General features: G+C 45.1%; 1 protein-coding gene across 2 annotated transcripts in view; it reads right to left on the bottom strand.

Moving 5' to 3' along the window:
- LOC129825215 (clathrin coat assembly protein AP180-like) overlaps positions 1-26,363 on the bottom strand; it is a 53,630-nt gene that overhangs the window by 12,267 nt on the left and 15,000 nt on the right. The window contains exons 3-17 of one of the 2 annotated variants that reach the window (XM_055885126.1): positions 17,242-17,384; positions 16,596-16,671; positions 13,532-13,634; positions 13,071-13,164; positions 12,564-12,675; positions 10,655-10,761; positions 10,456-10,497; positions 9,818-9,879; positions 9,560-9,565; positions 9,397-9,409; positions 9,205-9,299; positions 8,931-9,007; positions 8,779-8,793; positions 8,271-8,447; positions 7,062-7,154 (exon numbers count right to left, since the gene is read on the bottom strand). In XM_055885126.1, coding sequence (XP_055741101.1) covers positions 7,062-7,154; positions 8,271-8,447; positions 8,779-8,793; positions 8,931-9,007; positions 9,205-9,299; positions 9,397-9,409; positions 9,560-9,565; positions 9,818-9,879; positions 10,456-10,497; positions 10,655-10,761; positions 12,564-12,675; positions 13,071-13,164; positions 13,532-13,634; positions 16,596-16,671; positions 17,242-17,384 — 1,215 coding nt within the window. Of the gene's footprint in view, positions 1-7,061; positions 7,155-8,270; positions 8,448-8,778; positions 8,794-8,930; positions 9,008-9,204; positions 9,300-9,396; positions 9,410-9,559; positions 9,566-9,771; positions 9,880-10,455; positions 10,498-10,654; positions 10,762-12,563; positions 12,676-13,070; positions 13,165-13,531; positions 13,635-16,595; positions 16,672-17,241; positions 17,385-26,363 lie in introns of those variants that run through there. The other variant, XM_055885125.1, reaches the window with a different exon arrangement.

Below are 26,363 nucleotides of genomic sequence, written 5' to 3'. Positions count from 1 at the left end.
AAGGTAGGCCTTGAAATATATCCACAGGTACACCTCAAATTGACTCAAATGATGTCAATTAGCCTATCAGAAGCTTCTAAACCCATGACATCCTTTTCTGGAATTTTCCAAGCTGTTTAAAGGCACAGTCAACTTAGTGTATGTAAACTTCTGACACACTAGAATTGTGATCCAGTGAATTATAAGTGAAATAATCTGCCTGTAAACAATTGTTGGAAAAATTACTTGTGTCAAGCACAAAGTAGATGTCCGAACCGACATGCCAAAACTATAGTTTGTTTACAAGAAATTTGTGGAGTGGTTGAAAAACGAGTTTTAATGACTCCAACCTAAGTGTATGTAAACTTCCGACTTCAACTGTAAGTATATTTGAAACCAAATACTTTTCAACTTTTACTCAAGTACTATTTTACCGGGTGACTTTCACTTTTACTTGAGTCATTTTCTATTAATTAAGGTACATTTACCTTTACTCAAGTAAAAGTATAATGGCGCCGGAGGGGATGGCTGCCGTTTTATGGGTTCCGAACCTACTGTGCTACTTTGTTAGTGTTTTCCAATTGTAACTCATTTGTACATAGTGTTGCTACTACCGTTTCTTATGACCGAAAAGAGCTTCTGGACATCAGATCTCCGATTACTCACCTCGCTCTGGACAAAGATTTTTTCTTTAATGAGTCTAACGCGAAGGATATACTGCTTTGCAGGGTGCCTTGTAAGAATTTGCAGATGAGTAGGTAAACCACCACTACCCTCCGTATTATTGACCAACGTGCAATCATTGGAAAACAAACTGGACAATCTACGAGTAAGACTATCCTACCAACGGGACATTAAAATCTGTAATATCTTATGTTTCCCCGAGATGTGGCTGAACGACGACAAAGATAATAAATAGCTGGCTGGCTTCTTTGTGCATCGGCAGGACAGAGCAGCTACATCTGGTAAGACGAGAGGAAGGGGTGTGCGTTTATTTGTCAATAACAGCTGGTGGCCCATGTTTAATATTCAATAAGTCTCAAGGTATTGATAAGCTGTAGACCAAACCATCTACCTAGAGAGTTTTCATCTATATTATTCGTAGCCGTTTATTTACGACCACAAACCGATGCTGGCACTAAGACAACGCTCAACGAAATGTATAAGGCCATAAGCAAACAAGAAAATGCTCATCCAGAAGTGGCACTCCTAGTGGCCAGGAACATTAATCAGGCAAATTTAAATCCGCAACCAGAGGGGGGGGGGGGGACTCTTGACCACCTTTACTTCACACACAGAGATGCGTACAAAGCTCTCCCTCACCCTCCATTTGGCAAATCTGACCATAATTCTATCCTCCTGATTCCTGCGTACAAGCAAAAACTAAAGCAGGAATGTCCAGTAACTCGCTCAACACGGAAGTGGTCAGATGACGCTACGCTACAGGACTGTTTTGCTGGCACAGACTGGAATATGTTCCGGGATTCATCCAATGACATAGAGGAGTATACCACCTCAGTCACCAGCTTCATCAATAAGTGCATTGACGACGGCGACCCAACAGTGACCGTACGTACATTCCGCAACCAGAAGCCATGGATTACAGGCAACATCCGCACCGAGCTAAAGGCTAGAGCTGCCGCTTTCAAGGAGTGGGGCACTAATCCAGACGTACATAAGAAATCCCGCTATGCCCTCAGATGAACCATCAAACAGGCAAAGCATCAATACAGGACTAAGATTGAATCCTACTACACCAGCTCTGATGCTCATCGGATGTGGCAGGGCTTGAAAAATATTATGGACTACAAAGGAAAACCCAGCCATGAGCCGCCCAGTGACACAAACCTACCAGATGAGCTAAATGCCTTTTATGCTTGCATCAAGGCAAGCAACACTGAAGCATGCATAAGAGCACCAGCTGTTCCGGATGACAGTGATCACACTCTCCATAGCTGATGTGAGCAAGACCTTTAAACAGAACAACATTCACAAAGCTGCGGGGCCAGGCGGATCACCAGGACGTGTACTCAAAGCATGCGCAGACCAACTAGCAAATATCTTCACTGACGTTTTCAACCTCTCCCTGACCGAGTCTGTAATGCCTACATGTTTCAAACAGACCACCATAGTCCCTGTTCCCAAGAAGTGAAGGTAACCTGCTTAAATGATTACCACCCTGTAGCACTCATGTCTGTAGCCATGAAGTGCTTTGTGAGCCATGACCAGCTTTTGCTGGTCATGGCTCACATCAACACCATCATGCCGGAAACCCAAGACCCACTCCAATTCGCATATCCAACACCATCATTAAGTTTGCTGGCGACACAACAGTGGTAGGCCTGATCACTGACAACAATGTGACAGCCTATAGGGAGGAGGTCAGAGACCTGGCAGTGTGGTGCCAGAACAACAACCTCTCCCTCAATGTGAGCAAGACAAAGGAGCTGACTGTGGACTATCGGAAAAGGAGGGCCAAACAGGCCCCCATTAACCTGTTGAGGCTGGGGGCGCTGTTGTCACTATTTATGGTAATCGTGTAATTTTTGAAACGGCTTCCTACAAAATTCTTGATCGTACAATATGCATATTATTATTATTATTGGATAGAAAACAGTCTATAGTTTCTATAGGAGTTGAAATTTTGTCTCTAAGTGGAACAGAACCCATTCTACAGCAATTTCCCTGACATGGAGTCAGATTTCAGAAATGTTGGCCCCTGATCTGGAGTCAGTTAAAAGGCCACTGTTATTGCTATGAGTATACGGACACTGCTTACGTCTTCCCCTGGATGCCTTTACGTGATGACGATTTGAATGGGGTCGATTGCGCGTTCACAGGCACTATAAATTAAAAAACCCTGTAGCTAGTAAGTCTTTTGGAGCTGCGTCATGCGCGTGGAGGACACCGACCCGCACCTGTTCCAAGCATTAGTGTTGGGAGTAATCTTTCTCCGGTCATGTTAAGACTCGTTATAGGAGTTAAAAACATCATAAGGTAGTTAATTTAAAGCGTTTTATAGCAATTTATATCCGTTTAGTGCGATTTTGGGACATTTATTTCTGAAACGCTGTGAATCGCTGGGCACGCTTCCAGTTCATGCTGAACGCAGTTGGCATTTCCACATGGCAAGAGGACAGCTTTCCACCAAAAGACGATTAGACCTAAGAAAGGATCCTTTGCCCAAGATACTGATGGAAGAACAGCTCAAAGTAGGAAATTTTTATTATGATAAATCGTGTTTCTGTCGAAAAATGTTAGTGGCTTAGGACGCCATGTTTTTTGACGTAGCTTCGCTTGGCGCAAACTGTATTGAAAAGTAAGGATAATTTAAAAAATGTAATTCCGCGATTGTATTAAGAATTAAATTGTCTATCAATCGCTGTCCACCCTATATTTTTTAGTCACGTTTATGAGTATTTATGTATACGAGTAGATCACTGTCTAATGTGGCGCACGGACATTTTCTCACCAGCTGGGCTACTTTCCCCATTGTCTAACCATGATTTTGGTGGCTAAATATGCACATTTTCGAACAAACTGTATATGCATGTTGTAATGTGATGTTACAGGGGTGTCATCTGAAGAATTCTGAGAAGGTTAGTGAAAAAAATAATATATTTTGGCGATGTTTACGTTATCGCTCACTTTGGCTAGAATTAATGCTGGGGTAATGTTTGCACATGTGCTATGCTAATATAACGATTTATTGTGTTTTCGCTGTAAGACACTTAGAAAATCTGAAATATTGTCTGTATACACAGGATCTGTGTCTTTCGATTAGTGTATGCTGTGTATTTTTACGAAATGTTTGATGCTTAGTAAGTAGGTAAACACGTTGCTCTATGTAGTTATTCTAGTCCATTTGTGACGGTGGGTGCAATTGTAACCTATGCCATCTACCTGAAATATGCACATTTTGTCACGTTCCTGACCTATTTATGTTAGTTTTTGTGTGTTAGTTGGTCAGGACGTGAGGTTGGGTGGGCATTCTATGTTATCTGTTTCTATGTTGGTTTCGGTTTGCCTGGTATGGCTCTTGATTAGAGGCAGGTGGTTTGCGTTTGCCTCTAATTAAGAGTCATATTTAGGTAGGGCATTCTCACTGTTTGTTTGTGGGTGATTGTCTCCTGTGTCCGTATGTTATGTTCGTACCACATAGGACTGTAGCGTTTGTTTGTTTCGTTTTCGTTTCGATGTCGTCTGTTACCTGTACGTAAGTTTATGTTTAGTTATGTAAGTTTATGTTCAGGTCTCGTCAACGTCGTTTTGTTATTTTGTAGTTTGGAAAGTGTTTTGTTTCGTTTCGTGTGCCATCGTAATTTATAATAAAGATGGCTTATTTCCCTGAGCCTGCGTTTTGGTCTGAAGATCCTTCTCTCCTCACCTCTTCCGAGGATGAGGAGAGCGTCACCCGTTACACATTTTTCTAACAAAACCTATCCCATACCATAAATATGTTATCAGACTGTCATCTGATGAGTTTTTTTCTTGGTTAGGGGCTATAAATATCTTAGTTTAGCCGAATTGGTGATAGCTACTGGTGTTGGTGGACAAATAAAAGATGGTGGATTATGCTAATGTGTTTTTAGGTAATAGATTTACATCTTTACATATTGTGTCTTCCCTGTAAAACATTTTAAAAATCGGACATGTTGGCTGGATTCACAAGATCTGTGTCTTTCATTAGCTGTATTGGACTTTAATGTGTGAAAGTTAAATATTTAAAAAATATATTTTTTTTGAATTTCGCGGCTCTGCCTTTTCAGTGGGGGTGGGGGGGGAGTGCCGCTAGCGGCACCCTCATCCTAGACAGGTTAACATCTATGGGGCTGTAGTGGAGTGGGTCGAGAGTTTCAAGTTCCTTGGTGTCCACACCACCAACAAACTATCATGGTCCAAACACATCAAGACCATTGTGAAGAGGGCACAACAACACCTTTTCTCAGGAGACTGAAAAGATTTGGCATGGGTCCCCAGATCCTCAAAACGTTCTACAGCTGCACCATCGAGAGCATCCTGACCATTTGCATCACCGCCTGGTATGGCAACTGCTCGGCATCTGACCGTTAGGCGCTACAGAGGGTAGTGCGTACGGCCCAATACGTCACTGGGTCCAAGCTTCCTGACATCCAAGACCTATATACTAGGCGGTGTTAGAGACTTGTCAGAGTCTCCAAAAATGGTCAGAGACTCCAGTCACCCAAGTCATCGACTGCTTTCACTGCAACCGCACGGCAAGCGATACCGGATCACCAAGTCTAGGACCAAAAGGATCCTTAAAACTACTTCTACCCCCAAGCCATAAGACTGTTGATCAACTTAATAAAATGGCCACCCGGATTATTTACATTGACAACCCCCCTGCCCCTTTGTTTTTACACTGCTGCTACTGGCTGTTTATTATGTATGCATAGTCACTTTACAAATTTTCACGACAAACCTGTACCCCCCGCACATTGACCCGGTACCGCTACCCCCTGTATATAGCCTTGTTATTGTTATGTAATTTTCTTGTGTTACTTTTAAGTGTAGGGGGCAGTATTTTCGTTTTTGGCTAAAAAACGTACCCATTTGAACCTGCCTATTTCTCAGCCCCCGAAACTAGAATATGCATATAATTGTCAGATTAGGATAGAAAACACTCTAAAGTTTCCAAAACGGTCAACATTTTGTCTGTGAGTTTAACAGAACTGATATTGCAGGCTAAAACCTGAGGAAAATCCAATCAGGAAGTGCCTCTGTTTTTGAAACCTCTCTGTTCTTATGCATCCCTATTACCCATTTAAATGGATATCAACCAGATTCCCGTTTCTATGGCTTCCCTAAGGTGTCAACAGCCTTTAAACATAGTTTCAGGCTTTTATTTTGAAAAATGAGTGAGAACGATCAAATTGCGTAAGTGGATAGGTGGGGGCTCTCAGAGTGAGTTGTGCGCAACAGAGAAAGGCGGCCATTGTTACCCCCGGTCCTAGTGAAAAACCAACACTCCCGGTTGATATATTATCGAATAGATATTTGAAAAACAACCTGAGGATTGATTATAAAAAACGTGTTTCTGTGGACATTTTTGTCTGCGTTGTCGTGAACGCTTTTTCCTGTGGATTTCTCAGCATAACGGTATTTGGTATTTGGATATAAAAATATCTTTATGGAACAAAAGGAACATTTGTTGTCTAACTGGGAGTCTCGTGAGTGAAAACATCCGAAGATCATCAAAGGTAAACGATTAATTTGATTGCTTTTCTTATTTTCGTGACCAAGTTACCTGATGCTAAGTGTACTTAATGTTTTGTCGAGCGATCGATAAACTTACACAAACACTTGTATTGCTTTCGCTGTAAAGCATAATTTCAAAATCTGAGAAGACAGGTGGATTAACAAAAGGGTAAGCTGTGTTTTGCAATATTGCACTTGTGATTTCATGAATATGAATATTTTCTAGTAATATTATTTGACTGTGGCGCTATGCTATTCAGCGTTGCTGATGCCAATTATCCCGGATCTGGGATGGGTGGTTCAGAAAGGTTAAACTTAAGTTTGTTTAGTAAATATTTTCTTAACTCTATTTCTTGAACTGCATTGTTGGTTAAGGGCTTGTAAGTAAGTATTTCACGGTAGGTCTACACCTGTTATATTCGGTGCATGTGACAAATACAATTTGATTTGACAATTGAGTACTTTTTCCACCACTGCCAATAACACACCAGATTTGAGTGTAACCAAGGAGCTTGCAGATGCATTTTGGGATAGAGTTCACCTAAGGAAAGGAAGCCTCAGGCGAAATCTAGCATGTAGTGGTCATCCACTGTTCTCATAGCAACTTCAGCACCAATCTCCATGGTAACAACATCAGCCATGCCTAGAAACAACCAGCAGCATCACATCTCTAGGGAAACTAGCTACACCCGCCCACAACAATGGAATCAACACTCTCCATACACAAAAGCAAATATACAAATGGATGCACCGAGCAGTGGAACACAGCCAAACACACACATACGAACATCCATACAAATATACATCCATTTACACAGACAGACCCCACACAGTCACATATATACACATGTCCTGTAACCCACCGGCAGCAGCGTCGGCGGCTGGGGTTGGCGTGGAGGCCGGAGCTCCGCCCTCAGCAGAGGCATCAGAGGTGGGAACAGGGGTCGAAAACGCATCTGATAGCCAACACACACACAGATGACAGAGAGAGAAGTAGAGAGAACAGGGAAAAGAAACACAAGCCAGAGATAATAAGTCAGTCAAGGAACTTCAGAAAAGGAAGGTCAAGAAGCCACTTAAAAGATACTGTGTCTGTAGAGTTCAGAAATACTATTTTTACTTCATTAAGGTATTTCATGTACTTAATATACGGTATGGTACTATACTGTAGATTAAATACTTATATCATGTCAGGTATGCAATATTTAATATATTTGATTAATAAATTATTAACAAATTGAGTTTAGATTAGTTACAAAACATTTACTTTGTGGCATGAGTGATTGACAGGTAAAGGGGGGAATGAGAATACAGACAGAAGGCACAGCAGAGTGTACGGAAGGTAGGCTTTAGCTACAACTAAACTATAAAGCGGTAACTAGGTCTTTTGCACTACGTAACTGGACAAGCGTGGCACAGAGTGAACCCAGAAGCAAAGCAAGATTTCTCTTAGGCCAGGGTTCCCCAAACTCTGTCCTGCCCCCCCAATGTAAAGGTGCCCCTCCCGCCGGCTGCACGTTTAGGTTTTTGCCCTAGCACTATACAGCCGATTCAAATAACCAACTCATCATCAAGTTTAGATTATTTGAATCAGCTGTGTAGTTCTAGGGAAAAAAATAAAACATGTACCCAGGGGGGAACCCAGGTCTGAGTTTGGGGAACCCGGTCTTAAGCGGTAATAAAGAACGTGACTGATTGATAGACTGGCTTTTCTCTGAAGTTGAGGAAAAGCTTTTGGACTATCAAACAAAAAGAAGCATGTGAAAAATGTATGAGTAGCATGTATGAGTGTGTCTGTAAGTGTGTGCATGCTTGTCTCTGTGTGTATATGTACAGAATGCATACCAGTATGTGTATATGTACAGAATGCATACCAGTAAGTGTATATGCGTGTTGACTGACATGTTCTGACATGTTTTGCAAACATGGTGTGTTTGTTTTGGGGTATCTATGTCACTGTGTGTATATGCATGTACAGAACACTGTATGTTCTGTGTGATGTGGCGGGTTGCTTTGGGTTGAGCTGTCCAGCAGAGATTCTGTTGTAGAGAATCCTCCAGAAGCCCACTAACCTCCCAGCAGATCCATATTCGTCGCGCCGGGGGTGGGGGCGGCGGCCACGGCCGCACTAGGGGGAGGAGCCAGAGAGACTCCTGGCTCCGCAGCTGCAGGAGTGGACGTTACACCAGCGGGAGAGGGGACGGGTTCTACAGCTAGGGTGGGGTCAGGAAGCATGGACTCGCCCATTTCTGCAGGTACCCAAAAGGTGTACCAACCAACCCCAAAACAAGATACCAAAACAACCCCATAAATCAACCCAAAATACCCCACAGGATCCAAAGCAACCAAAAAAATCCCATTAGAGAGAAACGAAGGTACCAAATCAACCAAATGTAAAAAAAAAAGGAAAGGAAATGCGGGGGAGGGAAAGAAAGAAGAGAGAAAGAAAGGGAGAGAAAGAGACTGCTTCCTTAGACTAGAGCAACACTATGAAACACAGTGGGAGATCTATAGGAACTGACACATACTGTTAACACACTAGAGAGGTTAATACCAGAGGCACTGTGGGATAGCACTCACCTGATCCAAGGAGGTCTGTGGCAGCATCCCCAGAAGAGCATGGGAGAAGGTGATGGGGGGGAAAATGCAATTACATGACTGTTAATTAGATAATGTAACTACGTTTTAATTAATAATCAAGCTATGTATCAAGTTTTGATGTGGGACATTACCTCCCCAGGATGTAGGGGCTGCTGAGGCTCCTACTGACGGACCAGAGGAGGAGAGAGGGTCCAGATCTAAGAGAGAACTAGAGCGAGATAGAAGGGTGGAGACAGATGTAGAAATGGTGGCAGAGAGAGAGGATGAAAGGGAAAATACAGTGTCCCTTATTCACCATTTTATGAAATAAAATAGAAACAGATAGAATCCTAAAATGCCAGAACTGAGGAAATCGCTGAGGAGATGAGGTAAATGCTGTGGTAGGCAGACGAAGTGGACACTCACTCGGTGGCTTCTTCAGGTGGTGGCGCTAGGGTGGGCACGGCGGCTGCAGATTTGGCGGGGGTTGAGGTCGGAGACACGTTATTGGTAGGGGACCCCTGGAATACAGAGAGAGAAATGCCCATTTGTATCCATGTGTTGTTATATGAGCAGAAACAGAAAGGCGGTGAAAATAATGTTTAATCATCCACTCACCTTTGTTGGAGACCTGAAAGATAAAAGGAATTGTTAATATGACAACTTCATCACAGCTAGATATCACCTTTCAGAGCTGAAAACATATACATTGAAATTACTTATTTTCATGACTTTACAATAAACTCATCTGTCAGACCCCAAAGAAAGTGTTTATGCTCACCCTTCACTGTGATCCCCAATGATGAACAGAAAGGAACAAAGAGAGAATAACTATTCAAGTAAAAGATAATAACAGAAAACCGTATTCAGAACACTATAGTGCTGGGACAGTACAGAGCCCAAGTTATGAGTTTCCCTCTAGTTTTTCTCACCCTGTCATTTCTCATGTACTATTTTCTCTGTGTAAAGACACCTATGGAGACATTTCCACATTTTAGCTCTTTCAGAAATGAGTTGGTTAGAGACAGGGTCCTCTTACCCCTTCTTCCCCTCCAAACTGTTCATGTGTGTCTCCAGAGACTCCAGGATGCTGCTGGGAGCCTGAGGAGAGAAGAGAGAACCAATCAAAAACACAGTAACTGTAGGTTTATGGCACGAACTTCCTCATTCCGCCGCATGCCAACACTTCAAGTAAAGCAACACCGAATTCTATTTCTATGGCAGCACCACTCCAAACCCTTGGTTTTTAACTCACCACACTATCCCACCTTTGTATAAACTCAATGTCCTGTAGAATGAAGTGTTCAGGAACATTTTACTTAAACTCTACCATCTTTTGTGCAAACGGAAGCACACACACATATGCAAACACACACACAAACTGCAGTCAGAAGTGTCAGTCTGTAGAATGATCCCATGCCAACACCCCATCCTCCAAACAGGCACTCTGCCAAGCCACCCTGTGTCTCTATGGTTACCGGGTCCTCAATAGGCTTAAAGGGACAGTCCTCATCATCCGAGTCTACTAGGTCCGTCACCACCCCAGGGTGCAGACACTGGGATCAGATCGGGGGGGGGGGGGGGGATTATGATGGATGAGACATCTCTGTGTGTGTGTGTTTGTTACAACTATTTCATCATCCTTCCAGAGAGTAAGCACAAAAACAAGTGACTTACATAGTTGATGTCAGGAATATCATTTTTGTCCACTCCGACAGTCTGTAGAACAAAACACAGACAAGAGACAATTTCACAACCATATCAGGGCATCATTCTATTTGAAGTACAGACGGACACTGTATATGAGGAAGCACTGTGTTAGTTTCATTTGGAGTTAGTTAGAATACACCCTAATCCGTTAGGAAGTTTCCTTTACCTCAGCAAGCTTCATGAACTCTCCGATCTTGGTGACCCTGGTCAGGAACCTCTTATAGATCTCTAAGGCCTCCTTGCAGTCGCTCTTCTTCATCTTAAAGTATTTCTCTACAGACATTTAACAGTTGTTGTGAAAAAGAGCATCTGCTAAATGGCTACATGGTGAAAAGAAGTCATTTATCTACACTGCTCAAAAAAATTAAGGGAACACTTAAACAACACAATGTAACTCCAAGTCAATCACACTTCTGTGAAATCAAACTGTCCACTTAGGAAGCAACACTGATTGACAATAAATTTCACATGCTGTTGTGCAAATGGAATAGACAAAAGGTGGAAATTATAGGCAATTAGCAAGACACCCCCAAAAAAGGAGTGATTCTGCAGGTGGTGACCACAGACCACTTCTCAGTTCCTATGCTTCCTGGCTGATGTTTTAGTCACTTTTGAATGCTGGCGGTGCTCTCACTCTAGTGGTAGCATGAGACGGAGTCTAAAACCCACACAAGTGGCTCAGATAGTGCAGTTCATCCAGGATGGCACATCAATGCGAGCTGTGGCAAAAAGGTTTGCTGTGTCTGTCAGCGTAGTGTCCAGAGCATGGAGGCGCTACCAGGAGACAGGCCAGTACATCAGGAGAGGTGGAGGAGGCCATAGGAGGGCAACAACCCAGCAGCAGGACTGCTACCTCCGCCTTTGTGCAAGGAGGTGCACTGCCAGAGCCCTGCAAAATGACCTCCAGCAGGCCACAAATCTGCATGTGTCAGCATATGGTCTCACAAGGGGTCTGAGGATCTCATCTCGGTACCTATTGGCAGTCAGGCTACCTCTGGCGAGCACATGGAGGGCTGTGCGGCCCCACAAAGAAATGCCACCCCACACCATGACTGACCCATCGCCAAACCGGTCATGCTGGAGGATGTTGCAGGCAGCAGAACGTTCTCCACGGTGTCTCCAGACTCTGTCACGTCTGTCACATGTGCTCATGTGCTCAGTGTGAACCTGCTTTCATCTGTGAAGAGCACAGGGCGCCAGTGGCGAATTTGCCAATCTTGGTGTTCTCTGGCAAATGCCAAACGTCCTGCACGGTGTTGGGCTGTAAGCACAACCCCCACCTGTGGACGTCGGGCCCTCATACCACCCTCATGGAGTCTGTTTCTGACCGTTTGAGCAGACACATGCACATTTGTGGCCTGCTGGAGGTCATTTTGCAGGGCGCTGGCAGTGCACCTCCTTGCACAAAGACGGAGGTAGCGGTCCTGCTGCTGGGTTGCTGCCCTCCTACGGCCTCCTCCACGTCTCCTGATGTACTGGCCTGTCTCCTGGTAGCGCCTCCATGCTCTGGACACTACGCTGACAGACACAGCAAACCTTTTTGCCACAGCTCGCATTGATGTGCCATCCTGGATGAACTGCACTACCTGAGCCACTTGTGTGGGTTGTAGACTCCGTCTCATGCTACCACTAGAGTGAGAGCACCGCCAGCATTCAAAGTAACCAAAACATCAGCCAGGAAGCATAGGAACTGAGAAGTGGTCTGTGATCACCACCTGCAGAATCACTCCTTTTTTGGGGGTGTCTTGCTAATTGCCTATAATTTCCACCTTTTGTCTATTCCATTTGCACAACAGCATGTGAAATTTATTGTCAATCAGTGTTGCCTCCTAAGTGGACAGTTTGATTTCACAGAAGTGTGATTGACTTGGAGTTACATTGTGTTGTTTAAGTGTTCCCTTTATTTTTTTGAGCAGTGTATTAATTGTTGACAAAGAGTCTGTCTCAAATGGCCCCCTATTCCCTTCTACTTTTGACCAGGGCCCATGGGGCTCATATGGCTCTGGTAACAAGTAGTGCGCTATATAGGAAAAATGGTGGCGTTTGGTATGCATCCAATGAAATGTCTAGCTCACCTAATAGATTGATGACCCCATCGTTGTAGGAGGCAAACAGCTTGACCAGATCCTTGAAGAGCAGCAGGAACCCTGCGTTGATGATAGGGTTATTCAGCTCCTTGGGATGGACCTGGGAGAGAGACCTTTTTATTTAACCAGTCATGTAGTATAAAAGAAGAGCATCAATTAACTCAAGCAATTAACTAATTTATTAAACTCCAGCAATATTCTGCTATACCGAAACATCACCAATTGTACACCCATACAGAAAGATCAAGGTCAATAGAACGAATAGCATCATTGCTATTGAGAGAGAGAGAAAGAGGGAAGAGAAGGTATTAAGAGAAGAGAAGAGAAAGAGTAAAAGAGAATGTTAAACAGGAAAATAAACAGTATTCTTTGTGGCCTGACATACATTACAGTTTTCAGCTAATGGCCATCAGTCATCCAAACACAAGTCCCAGAGAGCCAGACAAACAGAGACAAACGTAACCAAATCAATGGTGACCAGCATATCCAACTCACATCAAACTCCAGCAGTGTGTCGATCTGGGTCTGCAGGACAGGCATGCCTTTCAACAGCTTTTCTGGAGTCATTGTCCTCATCACCCCCTCAGCACTGAGGTGGAAACACACAGGGAAGACCATAAGGAGGGCCTCATGGATGAGGTGAATGACAGTATGAGGTGGGCCTCTGTGATGAGGTGAATGACAGTATGAGGTGGGCCTCTGTGATGAGGTGAATGACAGTATGAGGTGGGACTCAGGGATGAGGTGAATGACAGTATGAGGTGGGCCTGAGGGATGAGGTGAGCCTCAGTGATGAGGTAAATGACAGTATGAGGTGGGCCTGAGGGATGAGGAGAATGACAGCATGAGGGCCTCAGGGATGAGGTGAATGACAGTATGAGGTGGGCCTCACTGATGAGGACCTCAACAATGCGGACGTAAAAGGATTTTGAGAGACAGGGAAGTGAGTGACGCACCCCTTTTTGACTTTGGTGAAGTCGAAAGCCATCTGGCGGTAGGCGAAGGCCCTCTCATTGAGGTAGCGGCCATAACGTCTGATGAACGTAGACATGTCATAGCCTGAGGAACATATTGAGCATCACATTCACATCACACCAAACATATAGCTCCTGATAAATCCAATGGCTAATGACTAAATGCATGTGCTAAGCTCATACATTGTTTCATTGAACATTCACGGTTTCATTAAGGAGGAAGTTGATTTAATGCTGTAACACATTAAAGACAGTATTTTATCTTATGATTGATCTTGTCGATCAGTTAACTTCAGGCTCTTCAGTTTTCTAAGTTATGTATCTGATTTGAGGGTTTTGAAGGGATTGAAGGGGAGGGATCTATAATGACACCAGGGCAAGACACTGGAGACAAGTGCAGGACATCGGAATCCTAGGGACATGAAGCAGTTTAGTGTGTGTGTGTGTGTGTGTGTGTGTGTGTGTGTGTGTGTGTGTGTGTGTGTGTGTGTGTGTGTGTGTGTTAGGCTTGGGGGGTATACCGTATATACAGTATACTGGGGTAATTGGAAATAGCCACAGGATGGTTTTTCAATACTATTTCTTTGAAGTTTAAATTTTTTTAACTGCTTTTTAAGTTAATACCTGCAGTCAACTTGTGCACTACATTAGGAGATAAAGCAGATTGTGTTCTTCATTTCACCGGTCACATTATTTAACATTATGAAAGCTTACCATAGTTCCCCAGAATAGTTTGTTTGTAAATAGCACAACGGGAGAGTCCATCTCTGTATTTGGTTTAACTTGCTAGTTATCTCAGTAAGTGGGTGAATTAATAAGGAGACAGGGCATCATATAGGGTTAGCTTTCTGCCATGTTTGAGAAGTCAAAGCTCTTTGGATGAGTTATCTTGATATCCTTGCGTTTCTTTTTTCTTCTTTCCATTCTCGGCCCGTCTGCTCCTCCCCCCTATTCTTCTTCCGAACAGCGCAGGCGGACCTGTTGCCCGAGCAACTCCACATAGATACAGCGTGTACACACTGCTCCAGAACCAGTACTGTTCTTCCTTCACACAAGCATGAGCCAAAACTTAGTTAATTTGCTTGATGCCTCTCTTTACATTTTCTGTCCAAATGATGTCCAAACTCACCAAAAATGACATTAGGGAAGCTACTACCTATACTTGTATAACTTTATGAGCTCAATTGCCTGTCCTTGCAACTAGTTTATTTTTGCTTGCGCTCATTAGCATGTTTAGCTAGCAGCCTCTATTGATATTCACTATAAGTTTGTGCTAATTTTGTTACCATTCTGGTAATACACGCCTAATGGGCTTTTTTGTGTATTTAGTTCCCCCTTGTGTGCTAAAACGGTAATACCGTAAATCCCAGGATGAGAGTAAGAGGACGGTATGATAATATGAAAATGTAGATACTGTGCAACCCTATTATCTGCGTGTGCTAGTGTGAGTGTTTGTGCATGTACTGACAGTACTGTATGTTTAGCGGGGGCACATTGCATGCTTGCTCCTATTCCTCATGTTATTAGCAGTGATGTCCTTTCCTCTTCCCAGACGGCTCCTGTCTCTTCCTATCCTCCTCTCCTTATGCTCCTCTCACATCAGATCTACTGTATCTGTTTATGCTCTCAACTGGAAGGGAATCCACCCGTTTCACCCCACCCCCAACACACACACACGCCCATACAGTGCATTCGGAAAGTATTCAGACCCCTTGACTTTTTCCACATTGTGTTATGTTACAGCCTTAATCTAAAATGGATTAAATAAATAAAAACATCTTTATCAATCTACACACAATACCCCATAAAAACGAAGCAAAAAAACAGAAATACCTTATTTACATAAGTATTCAGACCCTCTTGCTATGAGAAAAAATTGAGCTCAGTCCATCCTGTTTCCATTGACTATCCTAGAGATGTTTCCACAACTTGATTGGAGTCCACCTGTGATAAATGCAATTAATTGGACAGGATTTGGAAAAGCACACACCTTGACAGTGCATGTCAGAGGAAAAACCAAGCCATAAGGTCGAGGGAATTGTCCGTAGCGCTTCGAGACAGGATTGTGTCGAGGCACAGATCTGGGGAAGGGTACCAAAACATTTCTGCAGCATTGAAGGTTCCCAAGAACACAGTGGCCTCCATAATTCTTAAATGTAAGAAGATTGGAACCACCAAGACTCTTCCCAGAGCTGGCCGCCTGGCCACACTGAGCAATCGGGGGAGAAGGGCCTTGGTCAGGGAGGCGACCAAGAACCCGATGGTCACTCTGACAGAGCTCAAGAGTTCCTCTGTGGAGATGGGAGAATGTTCCACGTCTGGAGGAAACATGGCACCATCCCTACAGTGAAGCATGGTGGTGGCAGCATCATGCTATTGGGATGTTTTTCAGCAGCAGGGACTGGGAGACTAGTCAGGATTGAGGGAAAGAACAGAGCAAAGTACAGAGCAAAGCTCCAGAGCGCTCAGGACCTCAGACTGGGGCAAAGGTTCACCTTCCAACAGGACAACGACCCTAAGCACACAGCCAAGAAAACGCAGGAGTGGCTTCGTGACAAGTCTCTGAATGTCCTTGAGTGGCTCAGCCAGAGCCCGGACGAACTGGATCGAACATCTCTGGAGAGACCTGAAAATAACTGTGCAGTGACACTCCCCATACATCCTGACAGAGCTTGAGAGGATCTACATAGAAGAATAGGATAAACTGCCCAAATACAGGTGTGCCAAGCTTGTAGCGTCGTACCAAAGAAGACTCAAGGCTGTAATCACTACCAAAGGTGATTCAACAAAGTACTGAGTAAAGGGTCTGAATACTTATGTAAATGTGATATTTCCGTTTTTTATTTGTAATAAATTAGCAAAAACCTGTTTTTGCTTTGTCATTATGGGGTATTGTGTGTAGATTGATGAGGGGAAAAACCATGTAATCAATTTTAGAATAAGGCCGTAATGTAACAAAATGTGGAAAAAGTCAAGGGGTCTGAATACTTTCCAAAAGCACTGTACACACACACAAACAATTTTTTTGGAAAGGAAGTGCATTTACCGTTGGATCCTGTTTTGTCTATAAAGTTGCTCAGGTTGAACAGAGCGGTCCTGGAGGCCAAGTACTGGATGAACCTCTGAGGAAACAGAAGGAAATAGGCTGACATGGCAAAACCATTATTAAAAACAACAGCAAGAAAATAAAGGCATATTCACTGAAATAATCAACTACAAATTGAATACTAGTGTAACAGTATAACTTTACGTCGTCCCCTCGCCCCGACACGGGCGCGAACCAGGGACCCTCTGCACACATCAACAACAGTCACCCAATAAGCGTCGTTACCCATCGCTCCACAAAAGCCGCGGCCCTTGCAGAGCAAGGTGCAACACTACTTCTAGGTTTCAGAGCAAGTGACGTAACTGATTGAAACGCTAGTAGCGCGTACCCGCTAACTAGCTAGCCATTTCACATCCGTTACACTAGTACATTAGTCCAAAATCGAGAGTATATATTGCACAGTATATATTGTGGAAAAACGTGTAAAAATAGCTCTAGACATGCACACTTGTTTTTGATAACCATGTTTCAGAATGAGCAGCATTCCAGATAGCACTGTTTTCAGCACCATGGGCAGCTGTCCGTGGTGCTGAAACAGTCTAATTGTATTTTGTTGTGGTGGTGTACTAAATTACTGTCCTCTGACCTCATTGCCATGGACACACATATGGTGTGTGGTGACGAGGGCCTTGAAGACGACAATCCAGCTGGCGTTGGTGGCCCTCTCAAACAGAGTGTCAGCCATCTGAGGGATGTTCACGTTGGTCGCATTGGTGGCCGAGATCAGATCTGAAACACATAAATAGGTTAGTTTGTATTGGGGGGTGGCTGTTAGGTTCAGAATCAGTGAAACTGTTCTGTTATTGATTCACGATCAGTGAAACAGTCAGCCATTTTGAGAGAATGGAATATAGCAGGATTCATTTTGATCCAGAGTTGTAAAATCATGATGAGTAAGTACAATTTAAAAGTGTTAAGACATGCTGACATCCAAGAAATATGTAATGTGCTGCCGTAGCTGATAGTGAAGCCAGCCTCACATCGGGTCAAATGAGTTTGCTTCATTCATATGCTTTGTGGATTTGGAGTATGAGTGCGGGCTGTGTATTATGTGGGCGTGTGTCATTACCTGTGTCTGTGTGTGAATGCATCTGTGTGTCTCTGTGTGTGTGTGTGTGTGTGTGTGTCCGTGTGTGTGTGTGTGTGTGTGCGCACGCGTGGGTATGGATGTTGGTTCTGCTACTGGAATGTGTAAAAGCACTAAAATACCCTTGGAGTTCTTCACTTCACTATGTACCTCATGGAGCGAAGCATTGTAAACATATATTTAAGAGTCAGGACACACATTCAAAGCCTAAAAAAACACACACAAGCAGTGGTAGAGAGGATCCAATGCACAATGAGAAATAGTGCCTTGTCATCATGATCTCCCCCATAGGAGAGACTGCCACTCAGACAGACAGACAGACAGGTCTGACTAAGAGCGCAATTCCCTCTGAAACATATGTCAACTCAGCACTCTGGGAGATAGTATGTGACAGACTAGCTGCTCGGAAGAGAGAGAGAGGCGGATTGGAGATATCATCTGGCCTTTATTGTTATCTTTTATCACACATGTCAACCCAGGGGCATCATGCACCTATTATGTTAGAGGGGGCACAAAGTACGAGAGGATGGAGGGGGGCCTGGAGAAATTTGGAGAAAATGCTATTGTCTTATTACAGAGTATTCCTTATTAGTATTACAGAGAAATAACAAAAACATTTTAGTTTTATTTATTTATGAAGATGGAACCAATAGGCTACACAGCTTGATCACATTCATAAACAAACATACCTCTTGAACATCACCGGCAGCTCGAATCAAATGCTGTGTTTCACTCTACATTCTCTCCTTCTCCACTGGTGATACCGCACGAACTAGAGTATCTAGCGTCCTGCCTAGGCATCTCTGTTCTCCGTGCACCTTGGAAAGAACCACTTACTAGGGAGAATAGGGGGGTACTATTTGCCTGGTCCAGTCAGTGTGCCCCCCGCAAAATACCGCTGACATATTTTTACAAATAATTATAATATGTGGGTTTAAATATGAAGTTTAGTAATTAATTTAACATCTGACATTTTTGTGGGGCCACGTGCCTTTGTGCCCCCTATGGGCATGATGCCACTGGGTCCACCAACCATCTCTTCTAGGATAGGGAAGGTTGCTACTGTCACACCCTGGCCTTAGTTATCTTTGTTTTCTTTATTATTTTTAGGTAGGTCAGGGTGTGACATGGGGAAGTTTGTGTGTTTTAAGTAGAGTAGATGGGTTAGTGTTTAGTATAGATGCCTAGGAAAGTCTATGGTTGCCTGAATTGGTTCTCAATCAGAGACAGCTGGTTATTGTTGTCTCTGATTGGGAGCCATATTTAAGGCAGCCATGGGCTTTAGCTGTTTTGTGGGTAATTGTCTATGTTGAACGTTTGTAGCTTGTGTGTGCACTAACGTTTGTAGCTTCACGGTCGTTTGTTGTTTTGTTTCTGTTTATGTATAGTGTTCGTTTCGTTTTGTCTTCATCTCCAATAAAAGAAGATGTCTTAATTTCCCGCTGCGCCTTGGTCCTCTCTCTCACCCACTTATTATGACGATCGTGACAGAATTACCCACCAACAAAGGATCAAGCAGCGGTGTAACGGGAGAAAACAACAGGACCCACCTACACAGGATTTCTGGCCATGGGAGGAAATACGGGACGGTAAAGGGCCATGGGCTCAACATGGAGAATATCGCCGCACTCGTGAAGAGCTGGAGGCAGCTAAAGCAGAGAGGCGGCGGTATGAGGAGGCAGCACGGAAACAGGAGAAGGATCTGGGCTACACTACGTGGGAAGAGATCGACAGATGGGCGATCGACCCTAAGAGAGTGCCGGAGCCCGCCTGTGATTCTCTGGCGCAGTGCGAGGAGGGATACCGGCGAATGGAGGCAGCACGGCGAAACGGTAGGAAGCCCTCGAGGAAATGCCAAAAATTTCTTGGGGAGGGCTCATGGGGAGTGTGGCCTGTCCAGATAGGAGATCTGCGTCAACTTCCCGTGCTACCCGTGAGGACCCTAAGAAGGAACCTGAGCCAGTCGGGCTGATATTGGAGGTGAGCAATGGGAATGATACAGAGACTGTTAAGGATTTATTGGGGAGGTTGGGGGAGAGTGAAATGAGGGAGCTGCTGTGTTGGTGCGTGAGGCACAAAATCCACCCGACAGAGCGTGTGCGGGAAGTGATGTTACCTGATTCAGCTCTCCTTGCTCATCCTGAGGTGCGTGCTAACCGTCTGGGAATGACAGTCCCACGAACCAGGCCTCCTGTACGCCTCCCTAGTCCTGCACCTCCTGTAGCAGCCCCACGTACTAACTCTCCTGTGGCAGCCCCTCGTACCAGTCCTCCAGTTCCGGCACCAAGCCTTTTGTGCGTCTCCAGAGTCCAGTACGTCCTGTTTCTCCTCCCCGCACTAGCCTTGAGATGCGTGTCCCCAGCCCGGTACCACCAGTTCCGGCATCACGCACTAGGCCTAATGTGCGTCTCCAGGGTCCAGTATGCCCTGTTCCTCCTCCCCGCACTGGCCCTGAGATGCGTGTCCCCAGCCCGGTACCACCAGTTCCGGCACCACGCACTAGGCCTAATGTGCGTCTCCAGGGTCCAGTATGCCCTGTTCCTCCTCCCCGCACTAGCCTGAAGGTGCGTGTCTTTAGCCCGGTACCTCCAGTTCCGGTACCACGCACCAGGCCTACAGTGCGTCTCAGCCGGCCAGAGTCTGCCGTCTGCACAGCGCCATCTGAGCCACCCGTCTGCCAAGCGCCATCTGAGCCATCAGTCTACCCAGCGCCATCTGAGCCATCCGTCTACCCAGCGCCATCCGAGCCATCTGTCTACCCAGCTCCATCTGAGCCATCTGTCTGCCCAGTGCCATCTGAGCCATCTGTCTGCCCAGTGCCATCTGAGCCATCCGTCTACCCAGCGCCATCTGAGCAGCCGTCTGTCCCGAGCCATTAGAGCCGCCCGTCTGTCCCGAGCCGTCAGAGCCGTTCGTCAGTCAGGATCTGCCAGAGCCATTCGTCAGACAGGATCTGCCAGAGCAGCCAACCAGACAGGATCTGCCAGAGCCGCCAACCAGACAGGATCTGCCAGAGCCGCCAACCAGACAGGATCTGCCAGAGCCGCCAACCAGACAGGATCTGCCAGAGCCGCCAACCAGACAGGATCTGCCAGAGCCGCCAACCGGCCATGAGCAGCCAGAGCCGCCAACCGGCCATGAGCAGCCAGATCCGCCAACCGGCCATGAGCAGCCAGATCCGTCAGCCGGCCATGAGCAGCCAGATCCGTCAGCCGGCCATGAGCAGCCAGATCCGTCAGCCGGCCATGAGCAGCCAGATCCGTCAGCCGGCCATGAGCAGCCAGATCCGTCAGCCGGCCATGAGCAGCCAGATCCGTCAGCCGGCCATGAGCAGCCAGATCCGTCAGCCGGCCATGAGCAGCCAGATCCGTCAGCCGGCCATGAGCAGCCAGATCCGTCAGCCGGCCATGAGCAGCCAGATCCGTCAGCCGGCCATGAGCCGTCCAGCCAGGATCCGCCAGAGCCGTCATCCAGCCAGGATCCGCCAGAGCCGTCATCCAGCCAGGATCCGCCAGAGCCGTCATCCAGCCAGGATCCGCCAGAGCCAGTCAGCCAGGATCCGCCGGCCAGCCAGGATCCACCAGAGCCAGCCAGCCAGGATCCGCCATCCAGCCAGGATCCGTCCCTCAGTCCGGAGCTGCCCCTTATGCTGGTGCTGCCCCTTATCCTGGTGCTGCCCCTTATCCTGGTGCTGCCCCTTATCCTGGTGCTGCCCCTTATCCTGGTGCTGCCCCTTATCCTGGTGCTGCCCCTTATCCTGGTGCTGCCCCTTAGTCCGGTGCTGCCCCTTAGTCCGGTGCTGCCCCTTAGTCCGGTGCTGCCCCTTAGTCCGGTGCTGCCCCTTAGTCCGGTGGGGTCAATGTGGAGGGTGGCCATTTGGAGGAGGCTACGAAAGCGGGTAGTGACTATGGTGGGGTGGGGACCACGACCAGTGCCAGAGCCGCCACCGTGGACAGACACCCACCCAGACCCTCCCCTAGACTTTATGCTGGTGCGCCCGGAGTTCGCACCTTAAGGGGGGGGGGGGGGGGGTTATGTCACACCCTGGCCTTAGTTATCTTTGTTTTCTTTATTATTTTTAGGTAGGTCAGGGTGTGACATGGGGAAGTTTGTGTGTTTTTATATTGTCTAGGGTATTGTATGGTTTAGGGGGTTAAGTAGAGCAGATGGGTTAGTGTTTAGTATAGATGTCTAGGAAAGTCTATGGTTGCCTGAATTGGTTCTCAATCAGAGACAGCTGGTTATTGTTGTCTCTGATTGGGAGCCATATTTAAGGCAGCCATGGGCTTTAGCTGTTTTGTGGGTAATTGTCTATGTTGAACGTTTGTAGCTTGTGTGTGCACTAACGTTTGTAGCTTCACGGTCGTTTGTTGTTTTGTTTCTGTTTATGTATAGGTTTCGTTTTGTAAAAGAAGATGTCTTCATTTCCCGCTGCGCCTTGGTCCTCTCTCTCACCCACTTATTATGACGATCGTGACAGCTACATAGCATAGCCAAACAATGTTTCTGTTCTGTCAAAAGCAGGAAGGCTGCAATATAATACATTATTGTCCAATACTGACTAGACTGAAAAGAAAGAGCGAATGCATGAAGAGGAAGGCTTGTAGGTCATTTCAGGATTAAAGATAGAGGGGCAGGGGCTTTGTCCATAGAATAATATCATTGGTGAGGGGACTGGTGTTGTGACCCCTCCCCCACACAAACCATGATGTGCTAATATCGTCGCCATTTAACAGCTTTTGTGTCCAGTGTTTGTCTAATGTTGAAAGATGTACAGACTGTACATAGAGTCACATCTGGGATATTTAGCAGATCATCTCTTTATCACTTCCTAGAATGATCTCAATAACATCAAAGTACAGTGACAGGACTGACAACTGATGTCATTATTCCTCTATGGACCTGACACGATTTACATCACATCCTGTTTGGATAGTCCCTGTCCCTGCTGTGTTTACACCACAACTCAACCATATACTCCATCTCAACCGACAACCCTGTTGTGTGTTGTTTATGTGTGTATTGTTTAATGTTAATGGGGAGAAACAAGAATATTTGTGGCCCATCACATCCACACATGCACCACAGAGCAGTGTGTGTGTGTAAGTCTAAGGAGGATTGACTGATCAAAATAAAGACTATTTCAGTAATCCACAACAGAAAGGAGAGCTCTAAGAATGAACCGGTAGACCCTTAGGGGGTCTATAGCAATAAAAACAGGACTGTGTGTGTGTTCATGCATGCATGCGGGTGTGTGTGAGTGTGTGCGTGCCTGTCTGTGTGCGTGTATGTTTGTGTGTCTCTTTGTACTCAAACACCAGGGCCTCGTTCCGCAGTTACGATGTAACTTAAGAATTACGATCATCGTACCGGATGCATCGTTATGTACAAACAAACTTTTTTAAGAGTGGTTCCCAAGCACATAGAGAGAACGTTTGCTAAGTGCGTCGTTAGACCATGTGTCGATACTGATAGGATGGAAAGAAAAGCAGTGCTGCTCTCTGATCAGCTTTATCCATTCAAATCTTACCTTAACATTAGAATGATTCCACAATACTGATGACAGATCAGCTCCTAGAGAGTTATGGAGGTGGCTTATTATGCTTAACCAATAATAATGCATTAAAGCACAGATTGCTAACATCATTGCGCTCTTGTTGTCACACATCATGAAACACATTGAGGCAAAAATGACAGACAGTAGCTTAGTTGCAAAATATAACTCAATTGATTGAACATGAAATATATTTCAATATGATTGAAATAGCCTATATAGGCCCATGTAGCCTATTTATACAATAAGTATTCCGATCATTAGGAACACCTTCCTAATATTGAGTTGCAGCCTCCTCTTTTGCCCTCAGAACAGCCTCAATTCGTCGGGGCATGGACTCTACAAGGTATCGAAAGCGTTCCACAGGGATGCTGGCCCAATGCTTCCTACAGCTGTGTCAAGTTGGCTGGATGTCCTTTGGGTGGTGGACCATCCTTGATACACACAGGAAACTGTTGAGTGTGAAAAACCCAGCAGTGTTGCAGTTCTTGACTCAAACTGCCGCGCCTGGTACATACCCCGTTCAAAGGCACTTAAATATTTTGTCTTACCCATTCACCCTCTGAATGGCACACAACACAATCCATGTCTCAAGGCTTAAAAATCCTTATGTAACCTGTTTCCTCCCCTTCATCTACACTGATTGAAGTGGATTTAAAAAGTGACATCAATAAGGGATCATTGCTTTCACCTGGTCAGTCTATGTCATGGAAAGAACAGGTGTTCTTCAAGTTTTGTATACTCAGTGTATTTCAATGCAGTCATCTCGGTTTTCATTTGAAGCATCATTTTATCCTTCACTTGTTTGTAACAATTTCAAATACTTTTGCAACTTTGTATTCAACTTCTTTCTGAAGATAAACAGTCACAGTCAGACAAATAGAATCAATATCCAGAGGTATCAGCTCTGGACAAGCTCCAGCAACAATGACTGACTAATTAATTGACTGACTAGATATTTGAAAAGGCCTACACACATAAATACATCCACATACAAATATTATGTGTCCATGCATAGAAACATGCATGAGGCTACACTGACCACTACACCATTAATTCCTGTCACATCACAGACTACATAGGTCTACATATTCAATGTCTTTTTAACCCCATATAGCTCAGCGTTGACTACAAGTTGACTGCAAGTGTGCATCAAGGTTCAGAAACCACAGCACCACATCAGACAGCGACTGGCTGTCAGTTTGAAGTTGGTCGGTGTGGATTGCGAAAAGCTCCAGCTACTTCACAAGCTGTTTTAGCTTGGCCCAGCCATGCTCGCCTTCGGAATATCTTCCCTGTTAGCTAGTGAGACAGTGACAGTGATGCACAAGCTAGGCCTAAATGAAACATTGGGATCACCTGGCAGCATTTACCCACCAGATTCAGAAGCTCAAAATGCCCATTATACCACCCTGCATACCACAGCTGGCTTGCTTCTGAAGCTAAGCAGGGTTGGTCCTGGTCAGTCCCTGGATGGGAGACCAGATGCTGCTGGAAGTGGTGTTGGAGGGCCAGTAGGAGGCACTCTTTCCTCTGGTCTAAAAAATATCCCAATGCCCCAGAGCAGTGATTGGGGACACTGCCCTGTGTAGGGTGCCGTCTTTCGGAAGGGACGTTAAGCGGGTGTCCTGACTCTCTGAGGTCATTAAAGATCCCATGGCACTTATCGTAAGAGTAGGGGTGTTAACCCCGGTGTCCTGGCTAAATTCCCAATCTGGCCCTCAAACCATCATGGTCACCTAATAATCCCCAGTTTACAATTGGCTCATTCATCCCCCTCCTCTCCCCTGTAACTATTCCCCAGGTCGTTGCTGCAAATGAGAACGTGTTCTCAGTCAACTTACCTGGTAAAATAAAAATAAAGAAAAAAATTATAAAAAAATATTTAATTATAAAAAAATATATAAAAACATAATTCATGATGGTTTTTATTTTTGTTAGTTTTGCTGTCAACAATATATTTAGAATACTTTGTTTTTCAAGTGCTTTTATTTCAGTTTCCTAAATATTTTTTCTAATTTTAGTTTTTATTTTATTTTCAGTTTTTGTTTACTATAATAACCTTGTTGCTAATGACACAACAGTTGTAGGCCTAATTACCAACACTAGACAGCCAACAATGTGAAGCAAAATAAGGAGCTCATCGTGGACTACAGCAGACAGAAAAGGGAGAACATCCCCATCCACATCGACGGGCCGCAAGTTCCTTGGCGTGCACATCATCGAGGACCGGAAATGGTCCCACCACACCGACACAGTGTGTGGTGGGAAGCCGCAACAGCGACTCTTCAACATCGTGCAGCTGAAGAAATTTGGAATGGCCCCTAAGATTCTCACAAACTTATATACCATTAAGAGCATTCTGTTGGGCTGAATCCCTGCCTGGTACAGCAACTGCACCGCCCGTCGATGTGGATGGAGGTGTTCTCCCTTTTCTGTCTGCTGTAGTCCACAATGAGCTCCTTATTTTGCTTCATATTGTTGGCTGTCTAGTGTTGGTAATGCCCTCGAAGCTGGTGTTTGGAGGATATATTGGCACTGGTGTTGTTAGGCCTGAGACAAAGTCGAGGTAAACCGTGCCAATATATCCTCCAAACATCGTCTTCGAGGGCATTATCCCTTTTATACAACGGGTTACCAACATATTGTAATGAAACGGCAGGGATCAGGTCTCGAACCCAAGACCTTCTAGCCCGAAGTCCACCGCGCTATCGACTGTGCCGCAAAAGTATGCTCGTGCGGCAAAGTTGATTTCTGAGCTTATAAACCCAGGGTCGTTACAATATTCAAATAATGATTGAGATATTTTCATTAAAAACTTTATTTTTATGAATTTATTCATACTATTTCATCCTTCCACAAGATTTAGTCGAGACACTAATCTAGGGTTGCTACCCAAGCTGGCTGGTCGTTCATTCTATCGGTTCGGTTGCCAGAAACATGACCCAGTCTTTCAGTCTTTGTGTTCTGTATCTATGTTCCATTGCCATACTGGCTGGCAACGTTCTTATCCCTTGCTTGCTAGCTACCCAACTATGGCTAATTTACAGTCGTGTCAAAAAGTGCA

Source organism: Salvelinus fontinalis, chromosome 27 (genome assembly GCF_029448725.1).
Source record: "Salvelinus fontinalis isolate EN_2023a chromosome 27, ASM2944872v1, whole genome shotgun sequence".
In the NCBI taxonomy this organism is placed as follows: Eukaryota; Metazoa; Chordata; class Actinopteri; order Salmoniformes; family Salmonidae; genus Salvelinus; species Salvelinus fontinalis.
Note: the sequence above shows the minus strand (reverse complement) of the source record. Positions and strands in the feature narration are given on the sequence as shown.